Raw genomic sequence first — 27,903 nt, forward strand, 5'->3', positions numbered from 1 at the left:
TAGTGAAAACAGCGAACACCTTTGAGATGTACTGAATCAAGAATGAAATAGCATATCAGCACAGATAAGATAACCAGACTATCAATATAAATTTATATAAGTAAGCAGACACTTTCAGTTTCACCAACATCTTTGACAGGTTTGAAACATTTGCAGAAAAGGGAGTTTAGCCCAAGCTTTATCCACATATTAGGTATTTTAAACATATCTACTCATTGCCAGGTCTCCAATAGTTGTTGACTCATACAACCCAAGTATTATGGCAGACTCCTTTACAAAAATGTTTAGCTGTCACTTGACATCAATGTCAAAAGTTGGCCATTTTTTTAAAAATTCACATCGAAGTTATCTAAAGAGTTTCAGTATTTGCCTGTCTCAGATACCATTTTTGGATTTCCTCGGTCTTGTGGGGTGCCCTGATACTGCTCAAGTGTATCTGACTGACAATTAAATGATGTTATCTAGTTGACGGCTGGTCTGTGTTTATAGATTGCACAGTCAATGCTTTCAGGGTGACATCTGATGTAGGGCCATTTTTAATTTGGCTGGTGTGTTTGTTCCAAACTCCCTGCTAGCAGATTCCTGTAATTCAATTGCCTCTCTCAATTATCAAGCTTTCAAAAGCAGTCCGTGGTCCTGTAAGCTTGTGAATTGATTAAAAATCTGAGTTAGGCTATGGTAGTAAATTCATGCCTCTCGTGTAGCCATTACAAATCCTTATTTTGACAGGTAACGCAAAAAGTCCTCTATTTAGCATCACAAACTTTGGAAGACAGAGCTCGGATTAAAAGGCTGATAGTTAATTTGGGGTATGATTTCATAGTAGGTCATATAGCATCCTTTAATATATGGGATCCCTGCATATATAGGTTTCTGTATAAATACACACTATGTAGTGCACACGTGTATATAATTGGGAAAAAAAATACCTATCAAACTAACGCTAAGTGTTGGACATAAAATCCCAAATGCCAGACAAAGTTAAGTATCAGAGGGGCAGCCGTGTTAATCTGGATCTGTAAAAGCAGCAAAGAGTCCTGTGGTACCTTATAGACTGACAGACATATTGGAGCATGAGCTTTCATGGGTGAATACCCACTTCATCAGATGTAAGGTTAAGGCCACCTCATTAATGTTAGTGTATATCACAGCTCAGATTTTTATTCTAATTTCTATAGTGCTGTAGATATACACACATTGCTTTACAGTAAATGAAACACACACATCTCCTTTCTCTCTGTCCACACTGCTAAAACTCTCATCCAGGCCTTCATCATCTTCCATCTTGATTATGGTAACTGCTTCCTCGCTGGCCTTCTTGGCACCCCCATCACTCTTTTTTCTGTCCTACCTTCGCTCCACACATATGCAGCTGGTAAGATCCTCTTCCTTCCCTGTCATTCTAATCACCTCACTTCACTCTTCAAAACTCTCTCCTGACTCCCCCTTCTCCTCAGCATTAAGTTCCATGTCCTGCATACCTCTGCCACTTTCTACTTATCCACTTCTTGTTGTGGACCCTCTGCTCTGCCAAGCATGCTGACATTGATGCCCCATTTGTCACACAACCCTCTTTGCCCATTTTTTGTACCATGCCCATTTGGGGCAGATCTATGGCCCCTTTGCCCTGCCAGAGGGGCATTACTGAGGTATGGTATTTGGCACATCATTTCTAAGGTGCATATTCTGTGGTTCTTATTTGAGCAAGCCTCCCATTAACTTTGATGGGAGTCTTCAGCAACCTTCACTTAGTCCTAACATTCTACACCCATACTAATCTGTAGTTTTAGTGTGCTGCAAGACAAAAAATAACCCAGTGCACATGGCCATTTATGTAACTGTAAAACAAACCAGGCAGATACAATATTGCTGGCTTTCCCTTTTGAATGGAGAAATGTAGGTTAATTCTGAACCCATTCCCACTGGTGTAACTGCAAGGACTTCAGTGAAGTTACTCCTGATTGATATGGTGTAACTGAGATCAGAATCAAGCCCACCAAATGCTTTTGGTTCTTTGTTAGACCCTTATATTTTACTTTATTCAAACTTAATTAATTAATTAGTTTCAAATGTTAATTGAATAGATTCTTCAGCAGTAGCATCTGTTGAATTCAACCTGATGTCGGCAGATTTTTTAATTATAACAATTTTTGTTTCTATCTTGAATCCAAGCTTTATTTTAACACTCTGATGGGAGGTCTGTTTTATTTAAAGCTAGAGACTGCCACCTTGTGGATGAAGAAAAATGATGCCAAATATTCTATACTGCATTCCTAAAATCAGAGAAAAAGGTTACTAAGACTGAACTTATTAGAAGAATGTATTCACTGGTAAATCAGGAATAACTTCATTGAAAAGAACAAAGTTTACAACGGTACAAAACAAACAGTTAAGGGGTGACTTGATCACAGTTTGTAAGTACCTACATAGGGAACACAAATTTAATAGTGGCCTCTTTAGTGAAGCAGACAAATGTAAAACGGAATCCAATGGCTGGAAGTAGAAACTAGACAGTTTCAGACTGAATAGAAGGCACCATTTTTTTTAAAAGGGGCCTTCGTGAATTCTCTGTCACTGACAATTTTTAACTCACAATTGAATATCTTTCTAAAACATATGCTATAGTTAAAACAGAAATTAATTCAAGGAAGTGCTCTGGCCTGTGCTATACAGGAGGTCAGACTAGATGATCGTAATGATCTCTTCTGGCCTTAGATTCTATGAATATTTGTGTAAAGAAAGAAAAGCTTAGGCCGGATATCTGTAACGTCTGCATCATTCTACATGTACCAGTAAAAAAAGGAAGGGACGGACATTCCATAACTAGTCATTAGCTCACCCCGGGCTTTGACAGCTGATGCACCTACAGTAAGCAGGGGAAAAAACAAAGCAGTTGATCAATTAAACTTTCTGCTATTATGCATGAAGGAAAATAATTTCCCATCCACAGTTAGAAATTAGCTCATTCTCTGAAGCACAAGGACTGTTCAGATGTCATTTCTAACATACAGCTTCTTTACATAAGTATTTGATAATGAACAGAAAATGTAAAAGGGGGGCTGCGCATTCCGGTGGATCAAAGCAAGTTTGATATAACGCGGTTTCACCTATAAGTTTTTCTGGCTCCTGAGGACAGCATTATATCGAGGTAAAGGTGTACTACTGATGTGATCGTTTACTAAAGCAATACCCGATACAGCTATAACCCTATCTGAACACGACTCACCACCCCAGAGCAGCCCCTTTGCAGCGAGTTACAGCCTTAGGCACTTCTACCTCATTGGTTTCCCCCAAACTGGTTCTGCCTACGCCTCCCATAGAGATGATTTGATATTCAATCCATTCCAGAGAAACAGAGTGCCTTGGTGTATGTCCAAAACCAACATTAAAACAAAAGAGTCTTCAGCCCCGCTGGGCTCAACCTTCAGACCCCTTCCTTACCAGCAGTGGCAACAGCCTGTTTCACTGTCTAACACTGTTTAACCATCAACTCCAAGCTCCAATCATCCTTCTGGGTCAGAGCTACCCTCCTACAAGGACTCTGGCAGGTGATAACCCTCAGCTAGTTCCTAGCTTGAGTCCAGCTTCTTGCCTCACATCAAAGCAGCCTGTTATCCCCAGCATGCCTGCAACCACTAAATGTTCTGCCTTTAAAGTCCTACCTCCTGCACAGGTGTAGCAGGGTGGGGCTAACTGAACTGGGTTGACAGGCCCTTACCGGGGCAGGACACTGTGCTACACTAGACTTTAAATGATAAATCCCAAATGACAAGCTCTGGCGTGTTTATTAGAGAGGGTTCTCAAAAATGTGCTCAGCTGTATCTCTGCCATGGAGCCCAAAGAGATCTCAGGTTGTATTTAGGCTGGGAAATACATCCACAGAAAGCTCTGTGATCTGCTTTGAGCTTCAGCAGCAGTTGCAGATGCAATAGGTGAAGAGATGCCTAATATTCCTTCTATCTGTGTCCTTTTAAAATAAAATAGTGGCTCCTGCCCTTCTACACAATTTGTGCTGAGTTTTAGGACCACCAGATCTTCATAGTCTTAGATCCTATGGCTCCTCCTATTGCTCACCCTCAAAAACTCCTGGTAGAGACCTCTCCTTGGCTTTCCGGGCAAAGAAGTTCTCACATGGGTTATAAGGCAAGACATCTAGATTCATAGATGTGCTGAAATCCATGCTGCTCTGCCCATTTGCTTCATTGAAATAGAAGAAAGACTCCTTAGTTTAGCTACCTACAATTGGCCATTTATGTGACAGTAGCTGGCTCTACAATACACTATGAAAACTTTTTAAAGAGGAAATCTATAGATTTGAGGCCCATTTACTCATGTCAAGGTATCACACTGACTCCAGCGAGGCACCTCATGAGAGTTGCAAGACTGACCACTTAATCTTAGGAAGCTATATTCTGTGCCATAAAACAGATGACTCAAATGAAATAATTTTAATTGCAGTCACGTTCCAAGATCCCTCAACTAACACTGCTGTCACCTTGTTAAAAGCAATAAAACACGCTGTCCTTATCCTTCAGACCACACCACACACACACCCTAAATTCTGACATTCACATTGAGGTGTCCTAGGAAATATTCACTGTTGCCATTCTTGACCAAGATGATTTGATCTCAAGCAGGGTGAGAAGTAGCTTTGATGCCTAAATGCCATTCACTCATCTCTACCCTAAGCATGAATCTTTCTTTGAAATCAGATGCCTAGGACTCATTTTTAACCTGCCACTGCACAAAAACACAGCACGCCTGTGCCATCAGAGCTGTTACAGAACTCAGCTGCTGCCTTTCAAAAAACCTGCTGAGGACTGATCACATTTCTTGTGCTTTTCAACTGGCTTCAGGGAAATGCATAAGATATCCAGAGTGTGCTGTGCACCACCTAAGCACACTCACTTCAGAAGGATGAATTAATGTAGGGGACAGAAATGCTATGTGAGTAGGAGTCTGCAGTGCCTGGGCAGCAGAGGAAGCAGTGATACAAACATGAAGATGGGTCTTTACAGGAAAATTGAATTTCAGATGAAGAAGTATATTTTCTCTTCCTGGAATAGGAGCATGATGATAGACTCTCTTACTTCCAATTGCTATAATTATATTTATTCTGAATGACAACTTGGAACAGAAAACTGACTTGTGCTATGGATGTGAGAAATTGACATGAGGCGAAGTAATGAGCAGAGAAGCAATCTTCCTGATTCTGGAGAGTTCATAATTAGACACTTTTGCTGAAGTTCTTCAAGTTTGCAGGTTGTGATACCCAGCTGTGAAGTGGGGTGCGTTAATTCCCAGATTGTTGCCTCACTAGGTTAATAGTTTGAATCTGGAAATTTATTATAAAACTAGGAGAAATTACCTTTCTAATGACCTATGGCAAGACCTTCAACTTCTCATAACCTAGGAAGATATCAAGGCTGACTGCTCAGTTCAGATATTCACAGTTCCCAGACTATATTAAAGGATGTAGCCGCATCATATCTTCTGAGCAGCAGATTTTCCATGTTCCTAGAAACATAAATGAAGAGTGAATCAAACCCATCTTATCTGGGGTGAAATTTTCAAAAGCACACAAGTGGCTTAGGAATCTAAATTCCATTTTCAAATGATACTTAGGAGCCCAAGTCTCACTGAAAGTCAGTGGGATTTAGGCGCTCTAGTGATTAAGGGCCAGATTTTTAAAGATATTAAGTGCATAAAGATGCAGATAGGTGCCTAATAAGATTTCCAAAGCACCTAGGCTCTATTTTAATAGTGTTGATCTCATTAAATACAAAAGGGGTCATGATTATCTAGTGAATGTTATCACTCTACAATGGTTTATTATCACACTTCATTGCATACTTATATTTATCACATTCTAAGACCTGTATGAGTTTTCAAAAATAGGAACTTAAACAATTAATACAGAAAATTTCTTCTAATACAAAAAAGTTTATGGGTGAGTGTTTTAGTTAGTTCATTCCTAGGCTGAATTCTGCCCTCACATGTACATCTCCAATTCCACTGAAGACAATGTGGTTGCACATGTGTCAACAAAAGTGAAATCTGGCCTACTGTTGTCAAGACAGGGACATTAACCCGTGTCTCTGACATTCCATATACATTATGTACAATATAGTATATCAAGAAACATTCTATGTTGTCTGACAAAACCAAAATGATATTTCTCTAGCTTCCTGGTAGGTCTTCACATGACATTTTTCACAGGTACCCATGTTGCGTTCTTATAATACTGATCAGGTGCCAGGTTTATTCTCCGAACGTTAAGCTCTGTTGCAAAAGTTCTTGCCCTTTGATAGAAGAAAAGAGACATCTCCCGATCCATAAGAAAATTGTGGTAGATTATTGCGAGTCTTGTGTAAATCTTCAACTGAGCCTTTTTGTTGCCCAAGTCCATGGCAGCTGCAAGTGCCAGGTGATAATATCCTGCTGCATCAAAAGGATCCTGAAATAAAAAGGCATATATATTATATTAAGTAGTACACAAACTAGGCTTCCGAGCCATAGTTTATTAGATATCAAAGCAAGAGATAATTTGGGTCCCAATCCTAAATGCTGTACTCAGGCAAAATTCAGGATGCAGATAGATGTTTTAAAAATCTCACTAGACACCTAAGCATGTTAGGCCCTGAACTCCCACTCTATCCCTTAGTAGCTATCAACCAGTCTCTTCTCTCCATATCTTTATCGAGATATTGCTGTATGGTCCATCCTTCTTTCTAATGCTTTCTCAGATATTTTACCTACCCTATCTATAGGTTATTCTACACAATAGCATTCACTTTTTTCTCTGTCTAATGTATGTAGAATTTTTTTTTTAATCTGTTTTGTGAATGTGAATGTAGTGTTTGTGAAAAGTGCTGGATTGACAGCTGTGAAAACTGCAAACTTTGTTTATCCACAGAACAGACAGCGGAACCACCTTCCCCACACTGCACCATGACTATACTTCAGTTCAGAACAAGGGGGACCACCTCTGGGGAGGAGGATGGCAGTTCAGGTTCCATGTTTATTTGGTCCCTGGTCTCTCTACCAAGAGCACCAATACGTATGAGAGTTCATAAACAGTATTCTAGAAATCTGTCCTTGATGAACTTGTACCAGGTACTAGAAAGCTCTCTAGTCCATTAAAAATGCACTGAGCTATCTAATCCCCACAGCTCTGAGCTATTCCACTCAAAATATATGGCTAGCAGGATTATCCAGGTGAAATGTCTGGGCTGACACACAAGATGATACAAACATATTTTCCACAGTCGTTATTTGAGTACCTCATTCCATTCCTTATTCCATGCTGACCCTCACACTTGGGAGATGCTCCCTGTAAACATCCACAAAACTAATTCAATAACTTCCTTCAGACCTTCCTCAAAACTCTCTTTTTCCATGATGCCTACAAAAAACTTGAAAATAGATCTGATGCTGGCACGCTGAGACCACAGTCTATTGTGCTGACCAATATTATCTCATTGTGTCCTTGTATTTTCCCATCTATCTGTCTGTATTCATTTGTTGCCTTTTCTCTCAAACTCCGATTGTAAGCTCTTTGGGGTAGGGACTTTGTTTTTGTTCTGTGTTTGTATAGGTCCCAACATAATAGGATCCTTGTCCACAACTACAGCTCCTATGTGCTACAGCAAAATCAATCAATAAAAATATTTCTCACCTTTAGGTCATAGAATATAATGTCTCCTAGGATTAGATACACTTTCACATAATACATTGTTTCCTCATCAAATTCCAGAGGCGAGGAGCAAAGGGACAACGCTTTTAAGTAAAAGTGTTCAGCAAGTTCACACTGACCCAGGCGATGATGGATAGTAGCCAGTCTGTGATATGCTATTCGTTCATTTAGCTGATTTCCTAATGAAATAACATGTGAATCAGGATACAATCTAAGAGACAATGAGGAGAAGATACATTCTCTCACACTGGGATATACGAGATGTCTTGCTTTAAATATTATTTCTGTTCTACTTTTCATTTTATTTAGTTCTGGTAATTAAACTTTATTCAATATAAAATCACTTTGTCCGACTAAACCCAAGGCCAAATACAGCAGTTCTGATTTCTAAGTAAGAATTGCTGAATCTAAGTAGTTAGAGGCACCACCACCCACTCACCCTGCCCCCCCCACACATACAAACACTGCAGTATGACTGCCTTTAAAATATTTGAAAATAAAAATGATAGCAATTGCTCTCTTTCTTCTTTTCCAGCCTATGGAAGATACATATTCATTCCTTTTTAGGTTTATGATTAAATATTTGGGTGAGAGAGTGGGTATGTCACATGTCTTTGTGAGGATTCTAGCATCGAACAATGGTTTTCTTAGCACTGGTTGGATTATCTAATATTTTATGGTTGGTGGTACCATGCCCAATATCAAAAGGAGATAATCTCTGTTAGTAAGAATGTAGTCAAGATCTGAGATCCTATCACTAGATGTGACTGAAATAGAAATTGTTATTGAAATTAAGGCTATCAACAATTTTCACCAATCCCCCACCCCACCAAAAAAAAATTCTGATCAAAGATTTTGTCAAAAATTTCTGTTCTTTCAACTGGTTCTAGAGTTGAACAGTGATGTTTAGCAATAGAAAAATGTTACGTTTCAGTAAGTTAGACATTACCAACATTTGGGGGGGAAGTAACAAATTTTGACAAATAAAAAAAATCAATAAAGAATTTGTGTGTATCAGCTCTATTCACCACTGAAGAAAGGAAGGTGTCACAGATAGCGTCCTAGACAGCACTTTATGGCTACTTGTCATTAATTAGTATTAATCACTCCTTATGTGAAAGGAGGAGAGGAAGGATGATCCTGTGGTTGGGGCATTAGCCTGTGACTTGGCAGACCTGGATTCTACCTCTGCTCTACTTCCATTTTTTTGTGCTACCTTAGGCAAGTCATTTAGTCTTTGTGCCTCAGTCCCTCACCTGTAAAATGGGGTAATAGCACTTCCCTACCTCATAGATGTCTTTTGAGTATTGTGATACAGCATGGCCAGAGGGCAGCAGGAGAGGGTTAGAAGGGAGCCCTATTCTCTGTAAGGGGGAAGAAAGTTTGCTATAGATTAACTAGAGCACCTGACGCCAATTAGAGCAGCTGATGCCAGTCACATGATAAAAACCTTTGCTTCAATCAGACAGAGTGGAGTTGGAGCAGAAAGAATTGGTGTTGAAGCAGAGGACAGTTTGGAGAAGTGCTGCGGTGGGCTAAGAAGTCCTAGATGCTAAGTAAGGGGTACCTGGCTTGTGCAGAGGGAGGGCAGGAAGCCCCGCTCAAGCTGAAGGGCAGGAGAGGGAAGTAGCCCAGGGGAAGAAACCGTCAGTTCAAGTGGTTCACCATTATCCTCAGGGCCCCTGGGCTGGGACCTGGAGTAGAGGGTGGGCCCAGGTCCCTCCCTCTCCACTCCCCTCCTCTAGGACACTAGTGGGGTAATTAATATTCCAATTTAGGGGCAAGAAATGGAGCCCTGAAACCTGCCCCCCCCCCAACGAAGAGAAAGCACGAGACCCATCATAATAGTACTGGCAATTTGCCACAGTATAAATACATTAAAGGCTGTGAGGCACTCAGATAATGGGGAACAAGGGACTTGTTAATTTTGCCTTGTGAATTTTCCATAAACACAGGAATCTAGCAGATTCAGGTATACAATAAGGCCTGGTCTACACTACGCGTTTATACCGAATTTAGCAGAGTTAAACCGATTTAACCCTGCACCCGTCCACACAACTAAGCCCTTTATATCGACATAAAGGGCTCTTAAAACCGATTTCTGTACTCCTCCCCGACGAAGGGAGTAGCGCTGAAATCAGTATTGCCATGTCAGATTAGGGTTAGTGTGGCCGCAACTCGATGGTATTGGCCTCCAGGCGGTATCCCACAGTGCACCATTGTGACTGCTCTGGAAAGCCATCTGAACTCAGATGCACTAGCCAGGTAGACAGGAAAAGCCCTGCAAACTTTTGAATTTCATTTCCCGTTTGGCCAGCGTGGAGAGCTCACCAGCACAGGTGACCATGCAGAGCTCATCAGCACAGGTAACAATGCAGTCTCCTGAGAACTGAAAAAGAGCTCCAGCATGGAGCGCACGGGAGGTACTGGATCTGATCGCTGTATGAGGAGAGGATTCCGTGCTAACAGAACTCCATTCCAAAAGATGAAATGAAAAAACATTTGAAAAAATTTCCAAGGCCATGATGCAGAGAGGCCACACCAGGGACTCAGTACAGTGCCGTGTGAAAGTTAAGGAGCTCAGACAAGCCTATTAGAAAACCAAAGAAGCAAACGGAAGGTCCGGGGCAGGGCCGAGAACATGCCGCTTCTACATGCAATTCTCGGGGGGGGGGGCGCTACCACTACCGCACCCCTGTCAGTGGATTCCGAGGTGGGGGTGGTAATCTCAGCCATGGCTGAGGATTCTGCGGACGGGGAAGATGAGGACGAGCTTGCAGAGAGCACACAGCACTCCGTTCTCCTCAACGGCCAGGAGCTTTTTCTCACCCTGACGGAATTACCCTCCCAAGTCACTATCCCAGACAATGAAGCCATGGAAGGGACCTCTGGTGAGTGTACCTTTGTAAATATAAAACATGGTTTAAAAGCAAGTGTTTTTTAATAATTAATTTGCCCTGAGGACTTGGGATGCATTCACGGCCAATACAGTTACTAGAAAAGTCTGTTAACATGTTTGGGGATGGAGCGGAAATCCTCCAGGGACATCTCCATGAAGCTCTCCTGGAGGTACTCCAAAAGCCTTTGCAGAAGGTTTCTGGGCAGGGCAGCCTTATTCCATCCTCCATGGTAGGACACTTGACCATGCCATGCATGTAGCAAGTAATCTGGTATCATTGCATGACAAAGCCTAGCTGCGTATGGCCCCGGTGTTTGCTGGCATTGAAGCAACATCCATTCTTTATCTCGCCGTGTTATCCTCAGGAGAGTGATATCGTTCATGGTAACCTGGTTGAAATTCTGGAATTTAATTAAGGGGACAGAGATGGTCATTCCTACTGGGCTGTTTGCCTGTTGCTTAAAAGAAATCCTTCCTTGCAGGTAGCCAAGCAGGGGGAAGGGGGGCAGGTAATTGGCGCTGAGCTTTTTCCCATTTGGCTAGCAGGGATCTGCCCTGCTACCAGCCACGTGGTCGGGGGGGGAGGGGTAAAGCGATCATCCCAGAGAATTGGATGGGGGGAGTGGTTTCTGCTGCAGCATGTTAACAGGAAAGCAGCAGCACTGAACGGGCTTTGCTTGCTATTTGGTAAAGGAGGGCGCTGGATATATGAAGGCTGCAGAAGACAATGGCTTACCATGGCCGCATGCAAGTCGAATTCTGCTGCCCGGACCTGCGTCTGTGAGATCTCTAACACCAGAGATGCAGGCACTCAATATTAAAGATGCAAAATGCGACCTTGTAGTGAAATCACATGTGCTATGTAAGATGAATAGTGCTGTTCACCGTGAAAGAGTATAAGCATTGTTCTGTAAAATGTATCTTTTTAAATACTTCTCTCCCTTTTTTCCCTCCCTCATGCAGCTGCAAATTTTTCAAGCCTCCCTACTCCATCCCGAAGGCTCTCTCAGACAAGGCGGCAGAAAAAAAAGATGTGAGACAAAACGTTCCATGATTTCCGAGAAGTGACCTACAAGGAAAGAGCTCATCTGAATGAGTGGAAGGACGTGGTATCAAATTACAGGAAAGATGTCAGTGAAGGTGAGGACAGGAGGGATGCTCGAGATGAGAGGTGGCGGCAGGAAGATAGAGGTGTAGGCAGGAGGATCAGCGGTGGTGGGATGCAACTCTGGGGCTGCTGCGTGATCAAACTGACATGCTCTGGTGTCTGGTGGAGCTTCAGGAACAGCAGCAGGATCACAGAGTGCCGCTGTAGCCCCAGTGTAACCACACTCACCCCTCATGTTCCAAATCCTCCTCACCCAGACGTGTAAGAACGCGTGGGGGGAGGCTCCATGCACCCACCCACTCCACCCCCGTAGACAGCCCAACCAAAAGGCTGTCATTACTTTGAAATATTTTTAGCGGCCTTTTCCTTCCCTCCTATCTTCCTCCCAAACCACACCCGGGCTACCTTGTCAGTTCTCTCCCTCTTTTTATAATGAATTAATAAAGAATACATGATTTTTAAACGATAGTGACTTTATTTCCTTAAGCAAGCTGTAATCGAAGGGAGACGGTGGGTTGTTTACAGAGAATGAGTCCATCAAGGGCTGGAGGGGTTCATCAAGGGGAAACAAACACAGCAGTCACATCGTACCCTGGCCCATGATGAAACTCGTTTTCAAAGCTTCTCTAATGCACACCGCTTCCTGGTGTGCTCTTCTAATCGCCCTGGTGTCTGGCTGCACATAATCAGCAGCCAGGTGATTTGCTTCAGCCTCCCACCCTGCCATAAAGGTCTCCCCCTTACTCTCACAGAGATTGTGGAGCACACAGCAAGCAGCAATAACAAAGGGGACATTGGTTTGGCTGAGGTCTGCGCAAGTCAGTAATGTGCGCCAGCACACCTTTAAATGGCCAAATGCACATTTTACCACCATTCTGCACTTGTTCAACTTGTAATTGGACAACTCCTGACTACAGTCCAGGCCGCCTGTGTATGGTTTCATGAGCCACGGCATCAAGGGGTAGGCTGTGTCCCCCAGGATAACTACAGACATTTCAACATCCCCAACTGTTATTTTCTGGTCTGGGAAATAATTCCCTTGCTGCAGCCATTTAAACAGAGTAGTGTTCCTGAAGATGCGAGCGTCACGAACCCTTCCCGGCCATCCCATGTGGATGTTGGTGAAACGTCCCTTGTGATCCACCAGTGCTTGCAGCACCATTGAAAAGTACCCCTTGCGGTTTACGTACTGGGTGCCCTGGTGCTCTGGTGCCAAAATAGGGATATGGGTTCCATCTATCGCCCCACCATAGTTAGGGAATGCCATTGCAGCAAAGCCATCCACTATGACCTGCACATTTCCCAGAGTCACAATCTTTCGTAGCAGCAGCTTAATGATTGCTTTGGCTACTTGCATCACAGCAGCCCCCACAGTAGATTTTCCCACTCCAAATTGATTCCCGACTGACCGGTAGCTGTCTGGCATTGCAAGCTTCCAGAGGGCTATTGCCACTCGCTTCTCAACTGTGAGGACTGCTCTCATCTTGGTATTCTCGCGTTTCAGAGCAGGGGAAAGCAAGTCACAAGTTCCATGAAAGTGCCCTTACGTATGCGAAAGTTTTGCAGCCACTGGGAATTGTCCCAAACCTGCAAAACTATGCGGTCCCACCAGTCTGTGCTTGTTTCCTGGGCCCAAAATCGGCATTCAATGACTAGAACCTGCCCCATTACCAGCAGGATCTCCAAAGCACAAGGGCCCACGGTTTGAGAGAATTCTGTGTCCATGTCCTCATCACTCTTGTCGCTGCGCTGCCGTAGCCGCCTCCTCCTCGCCTAGTTTTGCAGGTTCTGGTTCAGCATAGACTGCACAATAATGCGCGAGGTGTTTACAACGTGCATGATTGCTGTCTTGAGCTCAGCATGGCCCATGCTTGCTATGCTATGGCATTTGCACAGTTCACTCAGAAAAAAAGGTGCGAAATGGTTGTCTGCTGCTTTCATGGAGGGAGGGGTGAGGCTGTACCCAGAACCACCCGCGACAATATTTTTTGCCCCATCAGGCACTGGGATCTCAACTCAGAATTCCAAGGGCAGGGGAGACTGCGGGAACTATGGGATAGCTACCCACAGTGCAACGCTCTGGAAATCGACACCAGCCTCTGTACATGGACACACACCGCCGAATTAATGTGCTTAGTGTGGCCACGTGCACTCGACTTTATACAATCTGTTTCAAAAAACTGGTTTCTGTAAAATCAGTATAATCCCGTAGTGTAGACATACCCTAAGAACCATATCTTGTGTCTCATTATGTTAACCAACTGTTCCATACTCTCTGGTCAGCATGGAAGGTGCAACATGTCAGATCAAGTCTCCATTTCTCATATACAGTGAGAGAGACCTGGAGAGGGTTAATGCTAACAACTGTTAGATTTCAGAAGGACTCATCTGGAAATTGCCACCAAAACATGTAATATCAGATCACTATTTACAGTTCTGTGAGCTAATTAGAAAAATGTTAGGTAGAACATTACTGGACTAAGCTACATTAAGAAATGTAACAAAAAACAGAACTCAAGAACTGACACCTGTTCCAGCTAGAGGGGATCCAAAAAAGGAAGTGAAAATGGTACTGGCTTCCTAGCACACAAAACCTTGGCAGAAGCATCATGAAATTCAAAGGAGGACGTGACAACTCTTTTCTAGAATTCTGTCAATCAATAATCCGTGAATATTAGCGTTACCTAAATTCACACTAAGTGTGAGGGATACTTGTGCATATTCCAGACTGTCCTCATAATCCTGTAGATTTAACAGCAATTGCACTAGTTTGTTGCATAATCGGAGTTCTGCCTTTTTGTTTCCAGTCTTAATGGCAAGTGGAAGAGCTCTGTCCTGAAATAAGCACATGCACAAAGAGATCAGTTTGGTTATTTCTGAAGCCCAGAAAACGTGTGTTCTCATAAGACCTATGGCCCATATTCTTCTCACGATAGCAAATTCTGTACTTTGTTTAATGCACATAGGGGCAAATCTCAGTTTTATCAAAGTCAAAGGTTGCTTTGCAATTTACTTCAGTGAAACCAGGAATTTGAGAGAATTCAGAGTAGCTATACTGAACAGCTTGTAAAGCTTTTGGGGGCAGGAAAAGTCTGTCTGGGCCTAGCACAATGGTGTCCATGACTGGGGCCGCTATGTGCCACCGCAATACAAATAATAAGTAACAATCACTAACCCTGTAGAATGACACTGCTTTTTCCCTCTCCCAGGTACCATTGAAAAATATGTCTCCTGCAGCTTCAAACAATTCCACTCCTAAGTTTGGATCCCCATTACAAAGAGCAACATCTTGAGCAACCTAGCAAGAAAAATGCACATTCTGTTATAAAGTAATTTTCACTCATTCAGAACTAAAATCCCATAATGAAATACCATTGTACATGGGTTTTGGTACTTGTTGTACAGAATTATAAACATTAGAGACACAAGGTCTTCTTACATCATCTTATCTATCTCTTTTTCACTGTAGGGCTGTTCAGTCCAACATACAGTATTCTTTAGTGCTGTAGCATACATACTCAATAGCTACAACATATACACTTCAATAGCTAATATAGATAGAAACAGTAGTTGAAAATTGGATATTTCAAAGAGTGAAAGTTTATAGCTCAGGTTTAAGTCTGTGGCCAAAGGCTCTAATTATGTGTCTGAGTGACAGAGGGGTAGCCGTGTTAATCTGGATCTGTAAAAGCAGCAAAGAATCCTGTGGCACCTTATAGACTAACAGACGTTTTGGAGCATGAGCTCATGCTCCAAAACATCTGTTAGTCTATAAGGTGCCACAGGATTCTTTGCTGTGTCTGAGTGAGGTTCCCTTAAAGTGAACCAAGAATTTGTCCCTCTGTCTTGCTGCTAGGAAATACATTTATGCCATTTCAGACACAGTGAAATGTCAGGACACACCTAATAAAATGAAGAAATGCTTCCATGTACAGGATACTCAGTTATTAATCCCGAAGGATATAATTTACAAGACATAGTGGGAAAAAGCATGCTCATGAAGCAAATTAAGTATTCCTACTGTGTCAATATTACAGCCATGTATATCGCAACAGTACAGCAGAACCTTGTTAATTCATTCAATGGCCACTGCAATGCAATGATTCTTGAAAATGAGTAAATTGTGTGAACAGGCAAACAAGAGAACACACACTAAAAAGAGAATGCAACACCAACTGCACTTTGTTAATTTATTTCACAAGAGTAGTTTCATTGTAATTATGATCATCACAAACCTGTACAGCAAGTCTAAGTAATTTGAGACACTCATTCCAACAGTCTGCTCAGATGAAGTGCAGTATAAAGTGTGTGGATTAGTTTAGCGAAAATGAGTAAGACTGTAGTATATCTTTTCTAAAAGAGGCTAGTATTCTTGGTAAGAGATTGTAAAGCTCTTCGGGGCATTCAAGAGGGGTCACTGAATGACTCACAAAGAACAGTATTCAATAAACACAGTCTCACTTTCTGCACATAGCGTGTCCATAGTCAAATTAGAGTTTCAAAAGAAATCTCAGCCAATACACCTCTACTTGATATAACGTGACCAGATATAACATGAATTTGGATATAACGCAGTAAAGCAGTGCTCTGGGGCGGGGCTGCGCACTCCAGTAGATCAAAGCAAGTTCGATATAACGCAGTTTCATCTATAACGCGGTACGATTTTTTGGCTCCCAAGGACAGCGAGGATATCGAGGTAGAGGTGTACTTTAAAATGAACTCCTTCCCAATGAGCTCGTGCTCCTTTTTGTTCACTTTCTGCAAACATCTTAACAATAGAGTTTTACTACTCCTTTATTTAATTTCTATTTGTATTGTGGTACTTAGGAGACTATTACAAACTCATAGTAAAAGACAATCCCCGCCTCCAAACAGTTTACAATCTAAATAGATAAGAGAAGGGCTACAAAAATGACATGGAAGAGCTTCCATATGAGAAAAGATTAAAAACACTGGGACTGTTCAGATTAGAAAAGAGATGACTGAGGAGGAATATGATAAAGGTTTATAAAATCATGAATCATGTGGAGAAAGTGACTAAGGAAGTGTTCTACCACTTCACATTACACAAGAACCAGAGGTCAACCAATGAAATTAAAAAGCAGCAGATTTAAACCAAAGAAAAGGAAATACTTCTTCACATAATGCTCTGTAAACTGGAGTAATAGTAATAGGATGAAATTTAATAGGGAAAAGTGCAAGGTCACGCATTTAGGGATTAATAAGAATTTTAGTTATAAATTGGGGACACATCAGTTGGAAGCAACAGAGGAGGAGAAGGAACTTGGAGTATTGGTTGATCACAGGATGACTATGAGCCGCCAATGTGATATGGCCATTAAAAAAGCTAATGCGGTTTTAGGATGCATCAGGCAAAGTATTTCCAGCAAAGATAAGGAGGTGTTAGTACCGTTATACAAGGCACTGGTGAGACCTCATCTGGAATACTGTGTGCAGTTCTGGTCTCCCATGTTTAAGAAGGATGAATTCAAACTGGAACAGATTCAGAGACGGGCTACTAGGATGATCCGAGGAATGGAAAACCTGTCTTATGAAAGGAGACTCAAAGAGCTTGGCTTGTTTAGCTTAACCAAAAGAAGGCTGAGGGGGGATATGCTTGCTCTTTATAAATATATCAGAGGGATTAATATTAGGGAGGGAGAGGAATTATTTAAGCTTAGTACCAATGCAGACACAAGAAAAAAATGGGTATAAACTGGACACTAGGAAGTTGAGACTTGAAATTAGACAAAGGTTTCTAACCATTAGAGGAGTGAAGTTCTGGAACAGCCTTCCAAAGGGAGTAGTGGGGGCAAAAGACATATCTGGCTTTAAGACTAAGCTTGATAAGTTTATGGAAGGGATGGTATGATGGGATAGCCTAATTTTGGCAACTGATCTTTGATTATCAGCAGGTAAGTATACCCAGTGGTCTGTGATGGGATGTTGGATGGGATAGGATCCGAGTTACTGCAGAGATTTCTTTCCTGAGAGCTGGCTGGTGAGTCTTGCCCACATGCTCAGGGTTTAGCTGATTGCCATATTTGGGGTCGGGAAGGAATTTTCCTCTGGGGCAGATTGGCAGAGGCCCTGGAGGTTTTTCACCTTCCTCTGCAGCGTGGGGCATGGGTTACTTGCTGTTGAGTTCTCTGCAGCTTGAAGTCTTCAAACCACAATTTGAAGACTTCAATAACTCAGACTTAGGTTAGAGGTTTGTTATAGAAGTGGATGGGTAGGATTCTGTGGCCTGCTTTGTGCGGGAGATCAGACTAGATGATCATATTGGTCCCTTCTGACCCTAAAGTCTATGAGTCAATCAACCCGTAGAACTCGTTGCCAGGGGACGTTGTGAAGGACAAACCTATAACTGGGTTCACAACAGAACTAGATAAGTTTATGGAGGATAGGTCCATCAATGGCTATTAGCAAAGATGGTCAGGGATGCAACCCCATGCTTTGGGTGTTCCTAATCCTTTGAGTGCCAGATGCTGGGACTAGATGACACGGATGGATCACTCAATAATTGCCCTGTTCTGTCCATTCCCTCTGAAGCATCAGTCATTGTCCAGTGTCAGAAGACAGGATACTGGACTAGATGGACCATGGTCTGACCCAGTATGATCATTCTTATGAGTAGAGTAGTCATTCCCCAGATGATGTTTCATAGCCAAACAGCAAATCACTAAAACCAGAATTTTGCATAGACATGCTGATAGACCTTTAACAAAGCAGCCCAAATAATTCAAAACAAGAGCTCTTTTGGCTCATTGTATTATACAGTTTCTCTTTTCCTACATCACCCATAATAATCTCATCTGTATCTCATGCATAATTTTTTCCCCATAGAGGTACAGTTATTTTAAAGCCTAGATAAAATTCAGCATACCTGAATATAAAGATCCACTAGCTCATTCTGCCTCAGAATATAATAGATCTTTCCTGCCTGAAGCCACGCATATGCCTCTCTCTCTTTCTTCTGAAGATCTATAAATATTCCAAGGCTTCTTTTGGTATATTCCAGAGCTGATCTGTAAGCCCTAGGAAAAAGTAGAAAAAGTAAATCCTAATAACTGAGTGCATATGTATAACTTTGCGATGCATATCGTCCTTGTGTAATAAAAAGTGGGTTTACTATTTTCTTCCAGATTTCAAAATTTCTTCGTTTCATGGCATAATATTTCCCAGATGTTATGGGTAAATAACTAGCTTCTCACATTTTTCAACTCTTCAAGTTTGGTTTTGTTTGATTCCTTCATCTCTTTGTTTTGTTAAATTTCCAGTATAATAAAGTACTATTTTAGAACATATCTGGAAGAAACTATCCTTTCTTGTGAACAGTATCAGAGATAGATTGAAATAACCTCTCCTTGGCCCTGAATCTGCTGTCATGATGGTTAGTTCCTACAGTCCTTGTCATAGAGCATTTATGGTGCATAAACAAGTTATTTTCTTTCCAGATTGGTGCATTAAATCACAAAAAATAAACCTGTTTTCACTATATCACCTTGAGCTGTAATCTAAGCAAGGTTAGGTCTGATCAGTACCTGTGTGAGAGACCTCTGAAGAAAATCCAGATGCTTCTTAAGCTGATGTTACTACCTCAGTAGATGGCACTCTTCCCTTGGAGTCAGTGCTAGGGCACTGCTCTTGAAAGAGATGTCTTTCTGATGAGACGTATAACCTAGATACTGATCACTTGTGCTCATAAATATCAACATAACCCTTTTCACTAGATGTGTAAGGCTTACTGATCTCTCTCAGGAATTCACCTGAGAATATGCTCAAATCACAGAAGCAGTCATCCTGATCACATCCATTCCCCTGAATATACAGCATAAGCATATCAAACAACATATTAAGAACGACAATTAATCCTTAACACAAACTATTTCAAATCTCAGATAGGATCCCTAATATTAGCAATGCTTTAACAATGCATACCTTGCTAATTAAATGATTTCTCAAGGAGTATAAAGACGTGCCATAAACTGCATAGGGCTCCAATCCTGCACTCAGACCCACAGGGCAGATCCTCGTCCTGTGAACTCAGTGAGACTCTGCCGAGGTACAAGGATCATCTGGCATGGATTCAATTGCAGGATCGGGGCCAAGCTGGTTTGAGTCCACAGCCATTAGTGCAGAACACTTCCAGGATTTAGACTCCATTTCAAACAAAGTATTTCATACCTGGTATCTCATACCTTAGCAACAAGGATGACTCCACTTCCTTGGTGGCTAAAAAAATACAAGCCTAATTTTCAAAAGGTAGCCATAGGTTGGAAGGGTATTAAAAACAAACAAACAACCACTCACAAGAACTAGTGTGACCCTTCAAAGCTTTATCTTCATAATAGCAAAACGTTTTCTGTATAAGACAAATACACACTTTTTACTACTTCCTAGGGCTCCAATTATCCACAGACCTTCAGAATGCTGTTCCTCATATTGATGACTTTACAATTTAACATCACAGACTAGGGGTTGAGTAAAGGCCAAGAATCATAATTCAGTAATCTGCCAAATTCACATAAGGGACCGTCAAGGCTGAATCCCCACTCTGTCACTCCGAGTGCAGGAAGTGGGGGCCCGCAAGAATTCTAAAAATTAATACTGGCCCCTTCAGGCTTGTATTAAACTCCCATGTTACAGCTTTTCTCTGACCTTGGCTTGGTAAAAGCTGCCACCACCCAAATGCAAAAAAAAAAAAAAAAAAAACACCCAACCCTTTGAACCCAGGAGCACTTGGGAATTCCTCCTTGTTGGGTACCCTCAAGCCCTTTCTCACACACACACACACACACACACACACACCCTCCGGGGAAGAGCTGAGAAAGAAAACAAAGGAAATTAGCTGTGGCCACCAGCTAATTAAACAACACATGCACAAACCTCTTAGGACACAAACGTCAAATCCTGTTGTTAAAAAAAGGTAAGTTTTATTAAAAACAAAAAGAAAGAAAATACATCTGGAACTTAGGCTTTTGCTACATTTTAAAAGACAAATTCAAAAAATTAAGCAATCAAAATAGCTTTCTTGGGGGTTCAGCTTAAAGGTTACAAGCAAACAAAAGCATCTGGGGTTAGCACAGAGATGATCCACAAACCTTAAAAAAACCCAGAAATTAACCTGATCACGTCCAGCTAAACATTCTGATTTACTTACACCTTTGGGTTGTTAAAAGTAGTTCTAGATATGATCTGATGATTTTCATATCTGGTTCAAACTTTACACAGCATTCCTGCTGCCCTGTCTCTTCAGCCCAGAGAGCAAGAGACAAAGGGAAAGTTTTTCCCATTTTAAAAAGTTGTAGCCTTCCCATTGGCTCTTTTGATCAGGTGCCCACTCCTTTTCTTTACCTGTGGGCTTGTTAACCCTTTACTGGTAAAGCAAGTAAAGAACAGCTACCAAGAGGAATTTTACAGTTAACTGACTGGGTGGATGTCTATCAAAGGGAGCTACTCCCCCTGCCCCTTCATTTATCACAGGGCCATTTAGGACTAAGGATCCCATATTAAAACACATGCAAAAGAATCAGCCTCTTCAACTGGTTAAAATCCAACTAATCTATGGATTTTAACTGTCTCCTTATTCTACTCCAACTCCTCCTAAGGGTTTGCCCAGAGTTTACTGTCATTAAGCATCATAAAGCAGTTAATAGTGACATTATCAAAATCAGCCACTTGAACTTCAGCCTCTATAGCTAATTAAAATAGCTCTGCTTGACACTGTGAATCAGACCTGGACTGAGGCTCATCTTCTGGAAAGCAGATCAAGTCCTCACGTGACTGCATTACAGTATTCAATTTATCAATAACAGTCTTAAAAAGTCAAGTATGTATAAGGTTGAGCTGAGTCCAATACAGTGGCTTTGAGAGTATATCCCCAAAACTTGAAAAACCTTCTTGACCAAGCTTGGTTTAAAGCATTCTAGAGTCTCAAATAAATGACCCCCAATTAATCGGAGATAAAATAGCTCTAATCAGAGGAATCAAAATGGAGGGGGAAAAACATCCAAGACAATGCATCCAGCACAGATCTCAAAATCACTGAACAATCGCTCAGTAAGCGACACGTGCACAGCCTCTCTCTTCCCTCCAGCCCCTGGTAAGACATTTTTAATTATTATAGCTGTAGATTGACTCTTGCAGTCGGCTCCTTTGTTTTTTCCTTTAGTTACACCAAATGAATATTACTCCTGGGGGAATTCTGCGCCACTGCCCAGTGCAGAATTTTGCAGAAATTAACATTTCCTTTCTCCCACAAAAATGGACTGCAATGCTGCTAGCTATCACGAGGAGCCACTGGACATAGCAGAGCCCAGCTTGCACATAGAAGACCCTGCTGACGGGAGGGAGAGGGAGCTAGATCAATGATTTTCCAACTGTGGGTCGCAACCCAGTACTGGGTTGCTGAATGCAAGGCATTGGGTTGCGGCAGCTCTGGTCAGCACCACCTACTGGGCCGATAAAAATCCCATCAGTGGTGCTGCCTGGCTAAGGCAGGCTAGTTCCTACCTGTTCTGACACCCCAGCTGTGCCCCAGAAGTGGCCAGCAGCAGGTGACCTAGGTAAGCCCACACCCCAATCCCCTGCCCCCCCAAATCGAGAACCTCTTCCTTCACCTCAAGCCCCTCATCCCAGCCAGAGCCTCCTCCCACACCCTGAATGCCTCATTCCTGGTCCCATCCCAAAGCCTTCACCCCAAACCTCTGCCCCAGACCTGAGCCTCTCCCACACCCCAAACCCCTTATCTCCAGCTCCGTTGGGTGGCAGGTATCAACAATTTTCTTCAACTGGGTCACCAGAAAAAAAAGTTTGAAAACCACTGAGTTAGAGGATTCCTGGCAGCTGCAGTTCCCAGCATGCCCTAAGGGAAGGAGAGGATGGCAATCAGGAAACTCCATGCAAGCCCGGGACCAAGCATCAGGCTGTTTCTCCCTCTGGATTCCTGGGTTCAGGGTGGGGTTGGGGGGGGAAGGAGGATGTGTGTCTGGGCAAGGAGGAACCTTGCAGCTGGTCTCTGTGGGGGGCAGGTATTGGCTGGGGGAGCCCTCGCAAATGAGCTCTGGTGGGGAGAGGGTTGTGGATGTCTGGCCCCCTGGCTGGGCTCTGAGCTAGGGGTGGGGAAGGGGGCAGAGAAACAGGAGCTGGGTTGTCATAGGCGTTTCTTTAACTCTCTGCTCCTGGGGAAACTTTTGTGTGTGTCCATATTGTTACAGACAGACATACTTGCTGATTGGTATTTTGAAATAAATTACCAAAATAATTGACACTGGCATGATTATGTAGTGTTATTTTAACAAATACAATCTGCAGAATTTTAAAATATTGTGCACTGAATTTTTAATATTTTGATGTAGAATTTTTTATTTTTTTTGGCACAGACTGTCCTCAAGAGAAGAATGAGAAGCTCCTGGAAATGAAAGCTAGATGGCAGTGGCCAAAACCTGACACTATGCAAGTGTCCACACATTTTATCTATTCATGTCAGTTCTGACCAGCCATGCCTTCTAGGAGTTGAGGCTTTCCTTGGTACAGACAGCTAATTGCACTATGTTTTGCTGTGGTTTTATGATGTGGACCCTTCAATATACTCAGAACCAAATACAGCTGGCCAGGTGCTGTGGAGATACAGAGATAGGTGGGGAGAGGAATCAGTCTGCAGAAGCCACAGAGCAGCCGTGTAGACACTCTGCAGTGGTTATTTTTTCCCAGTGACTGATGTGGAGCACTTAGATGGCTTCTCTCTCAGGGAGAAAATGGGAGGATCCTCACAGAGACAGATCCTTAGCTCAGCCCTTGGCTTGCCCACACTCACCTCTCTCCTCGCTCCTCTATGGTACTATACAGGGGATACATGTGTAAGAGGACTGTCCTTTGCCAGGGCTGCATGCCTCACTTGGATCCAGCCTCCCACACTTGCACAGTGGAACTATGCTGCTCAAAGGCCATCCACATCCACAGAGAAGGGGACAGGATTTGCCCCTAAATAAAATAGTTTTTTCTATATGTCCTCTTCCAATTAGGCTAGTAACATTACACTCATTTCACTGGGGATGCAGGCCTGATACAAACCCAGGAAGTCTAACAACCCACTCTATTGGTGGCATCTGATTTCAAGTCTCAGGTAACTGGAGCACCAGAATCACTAATGCAGACAATAAAGTGAGGAGTTTGATCCTGATGGCCTGTGGTCAACACCCAGGGTAAGGTACTCTGGGCAAAGAAGCACCAAGCACGGTTGCATCTAAAAACTATTTGAATCACTTCTTACTGGCAGTATGGAATTTTGCTGGTTTCCCCAGTATACAAGTAAAACCACAGACAGGCAGAGTATTATAACAGAAGGATAGATAACTTTTGCTAACATCGGTCACAGCAATGGGACAAATTTTCAGAAGAATTCAGAGCTTGTGAAGGGCTGCTGAGAATGGCCCCAACAGTGAGTGTTGAGCACCAGAAAAATCTGGCCTGGAGGTCATTAGAAAATCTGCACCAATTAAACTCTCAGCTGTGAAGGCAGACTCTACAATTCCAGGCTAAGGCACATTGGCAGAACAGCATGGGAGAAGATTGTACTGCCATTGCCAATACCCTGCCTGCTGACCTTACCCTCCAGAGCTAAATCTTTTCATGAGTACAAAACAAAACAAACAAAAAAATCAGTCGTTTCAGTAGACCTCACCTTTCTGTGCCTAAAGAGAGATACAACTGACTGATGGTTTCCAAAATTTGTCCTTCCAAAACTTTGTCTGACATTTTCCTAGCCAAGGATAGTTGATATTCATTGTAAATGACACACTGAGCTTCATCTGGAACAACTGTAGTGTAGAATTGACACAGCAACTGAACAGCTTGGAGCTGACCTGGGAAAACAGATTAGGAAATAGAAATGAATATTCAACATGAATCTTTATTTTAAACAAAAATGAAATGAGGCTTAAGTGAACTCACTCCTATTGTTGTAATCCAGAATTGCTGGACATCATATCTTTTTCAGACATTGCCCCTCCACTGCCACATCCCCACTCTGCCTTAACTAGTGAAGGCTGGAGATGACCTCATGCTTTGTATCTGGAATAAAAGGTGCTAAAAGCATTCTTCTTTCTGCATCTCCTGCCTGCTGGTCAATGAAGTGTCATTAAGAAAGACAAACAGTGTAGCTGTTCTTGCCACCAGGTGGATCAAGGAAGTGAAAATAAAACTTTCCTTAATTTTTACAATTTAAAATTAAAATTGATGTCCTCCACGTTTACTACACAGTTCGTTTCCACTCCAGATACTGCTGGGCAAACAGGCATTTTTCATTTACTTTTATTTTTGAACTAGTTTCTTTCTGTCAAGATTTTCATTTTCTACATAATTTCCGACAACCCTAAAGAGTATTCAAAGAGCAAGGACTTTGCCTCAGTTACTTCTCTTTGCCAAATAGCATATGATCATATCATTAAAGATGGTCTCATAATGCATACACACAAAGGGACCTGAATTGAAGTAACCTGTGAGACCTTAATTCTGGCATTTCTGAATGCCTGATTTTGCAACCTATTAATTGAAGGTATGATCCTCATTACCATACCATCTGAGCTCCTTGCAATCTTTAATGTTTTTATCCTCACACCACCACTGTGAGGTAGGGTATTATGATCATGGCCTACAAACAGAGAAGTTAGATAAAAACAAATAGTACTTTGTCTGGAAGGTTGCAATATAACATTGTTTTATTTCTTACTCTCCAGAACTTTAACACACAAGAACTAAAAAACAGAGAGACAAAGCATGGTTCCATATGTAGACAGGCACAACTCACCCCACCTTGCTCTAGGCTAGCTCTCTGCAGACTGATAGCTGAAAGACACAGATTACATGCTTTCCTACAGAGACCCCTAGCCTGCAAGCAAGACTAGGAAAAGTCCTGAGATTTAAAGTGATATCTTATCATTTTAATACAATTTTCAATATACCACATAGGGAAATATTATTTCCCACTATTTTTTCCCATTTCACAGTCAGCAAACTGAGACACAGAGAGGCTAAGTGACTTCTCCAGGGTCCCACAGGAAGTCTGTGACAGGGCAGGGAAGCGAAATCATATCTTCTGAGTCAGCCTAGCACCTAACAACTGGACCATCCTCCCTTTCTCCTCTTCTCTCTCACATGCATGCTTGCAGTGTAAACACAAGATTTCTGGGTTTTGAGTCACTCACGTTAACTGTCACATCAACTAAAAATAATATTGCTTAAGGAGGACCTGGAATGTAATAGCTAGCAAACATTCCCAAACTTCCAGGGTACAGTAAAATATATTTGAAAAACAAATGTACTCACTTTCCAAATGATTTGTTTCCATTGCCACCAATAATGCCCATTCATAATAAAATCGTCCTCTTTTCTTATGCGTTCCATTAGCATAACAACATCCCAGTTGGAGGAGGACTTGAGTAAAATTGTGACCGCAGTCCAAGCTTGGAAGTCCAGAGAATAGCTTTACTGCTTTGACATAGTAGTGCTCTGCCAAACAATTGGCTGCTAAATGCAGGCAGAGATTTCCAAAATTAGCCAGAACTACAGCACGGTTGTGTACCATATCAGCCTCTTCTGAAATGTGCAGAGCTTTGTAGTAACTCACAGCAGCTTGTTTTGTGTTGTTGGTTCGTTTCAAAGCAATGGCAGTCATATTATAAATAACACCTAACTGAGGAGGACTACTCAATGAAGAGTCTATTATGGTATTTAAGATCGCCAAAGCTACAGTATTTTGCCTGTGAAGAATATATAACCAAGCAAGTGAAACTAAATGGTTAATAGTTTCTCCAGCATGGGCAGAAGTATTGAAGTGCAGTACTTTCTCCATATAAACAATGGCTTCTCCATACAGCCTGTGATGACTGTACAGTTCCGATAAGCTAAGACAAATTGTGCTGCACAGTTTTTGCTGCTCATTGGTAAACGCTGAGAAAAGTGCTTGTCTGAGATAAGGTGCAATTTGGGATGGGAACATTTGCCCAGCTTTTCTCAGCCTATGGAGTTTGGGAGCATTTTTGGTGACTAAATCAATGCTTCTCAAAGAGTCCATTAGAGTATATGATCCTTGGGAAGAAGCGACCTTTATGCAACTTAGCACAATGTGTGGCAAGCATTTTTGACTGTAGGACTCACCTAGTTTAAAATAGCAGTCGGCTGATAGCGAGCTCTTCTGTAAATCCAAGTCATTATTCAAAAGCTGCAGCCTTTCTAGGAATGGTAGTGCCTCTTCATATTGTTTAAGTTTTGTGTAATGTTTTGCCAATAGGAAGCATGCTCTGGCTTCTGCATGCTTGCTCTGACTCAGTACTGTCCTCTTTAAAGCGTACCTTAGTATGTCTGACTCCATGTCAGTGCTACAGATGTAGTTGGGAATTCCCATGAGCAGAGAAGTAACCTTGTCAAAAATATGAGCACATTTTTCTTTGTTCTTCTGTTTCAAGTAGATGACTGTTAGATTTGTATAAAGAGCAACTACAAGATACAGGTCACTAAAACCTCCTCTTATAGCTCCTAAGGCTTCTTCAAAATAAACACGAGCTTGGGAAAATTTAAGCTTTCTAATACTCAGTCTACCCAAGAGAAAGCATAGCCTTGTTAGGGCCCAAGGCAGATTTGCTTTCTTTGCTGCCTCCCTCACCAGTCCAAAATAGTTAACCAGTTCTTCTTCACCAGTGTAGCCATAAAATGTGGTGTTAAGAAACGGGAAGGAGAAGTCATACAGGTTTTTGAAGTGCACCTCATACTCTTCACTATTTAAAAACAACAACAATGACTCAAAGACCCCAGATCCTTGATCCTCTTCATCTTGTTGCATGCAGAAATGTGGCTCTTCAGCCAAGGCACAGGTCTGCTGATTTGAAGAGCTAGGAAAATCATTTCCTTGATTAGATGTCCCATTCAACTGGAGCTGGAAATCTGTACATTTCATAAGGGATTCTTTTACCATCTCCTTGATTCTATTGGAGTCTGTATTAGATGAGGGGTGTGGCATTTCTGCAATTCAAAAGCAAGTTAGAGATCCAACTAAATACATGAATATAGACAGATTTATGGGGCAGGAAATTCAAGCAAAATTAATCGACAGACAATAGTGTAAAGAAAACACAAATAGAGCTTTCATTTTCCCTTGAGAAGACATTTAACGTTTATACTCTTCAAAGAAACAGAATACCT

At 42.0% G+C, this 27,903-nt stretch overlaps 1 protein-coding gene across 1 annotated transcript in view; it reads right to left on the bottom strand.

Annotated features, from left to right (window-relative positions):
* Positions 1-5,758: 5,758 nt before the first annotated feature.
* The window catches only part of SH3TC1 (SH3 domain and tetratricopeptide repeats 1), a 48,656-nt gene continuing 26,511 nt past the window's right edge, over positions 5,759-27,903 (bottom strand). Inside the window, exons 11-17 of the mRNA XM_030563712.1 lie at positions 26,032-27,723; positions 24,389-24,569; positions 18,590-18,740; positions 14,879-15,001; positions 14,388-14,538; positions 7,679-7,875; positions 5,759-6,457 (exon numbers count right to left, since the gene is read on the bottom strand). Of these exons, the coding sequence (XP_030419572.1) occupies positions 6,200-6,457; positions 7,679-7,875; positions 14,388-14,538; positions 14,879-15,001; positions 18,590-18,740; positions 24,389-24,569; positions 26,032-27,723 (2,753 nt within the window). The 3' untranslated portion in view covers positions 5,759-6,199. The remainder of the gene's footprint in view (positions 6,458-7,678; positions 7,876-14,387; positions 14,539-14,878; positions 15,002-18,589; positions 18,741-24,388; positions 24,570-26,031; positions 27,724-27,903) is intronic.

Source organism: Gopherus evgoodei, chromosome 5, assembly GCF_007399415.2.
Source record: "Gopherus evgoodei ecotype Sinaloan lineage chromosome 5, rGopEvg1_v1.p, whole genome shotgun sequence".
In the NCBI taxonomy this organism is placed as follows: domain Eukaryota; kingdom Metazoa; phylum Chordata; order Testudines; family Testudinidae; genus Gopherus; species Gopherus evgoodei.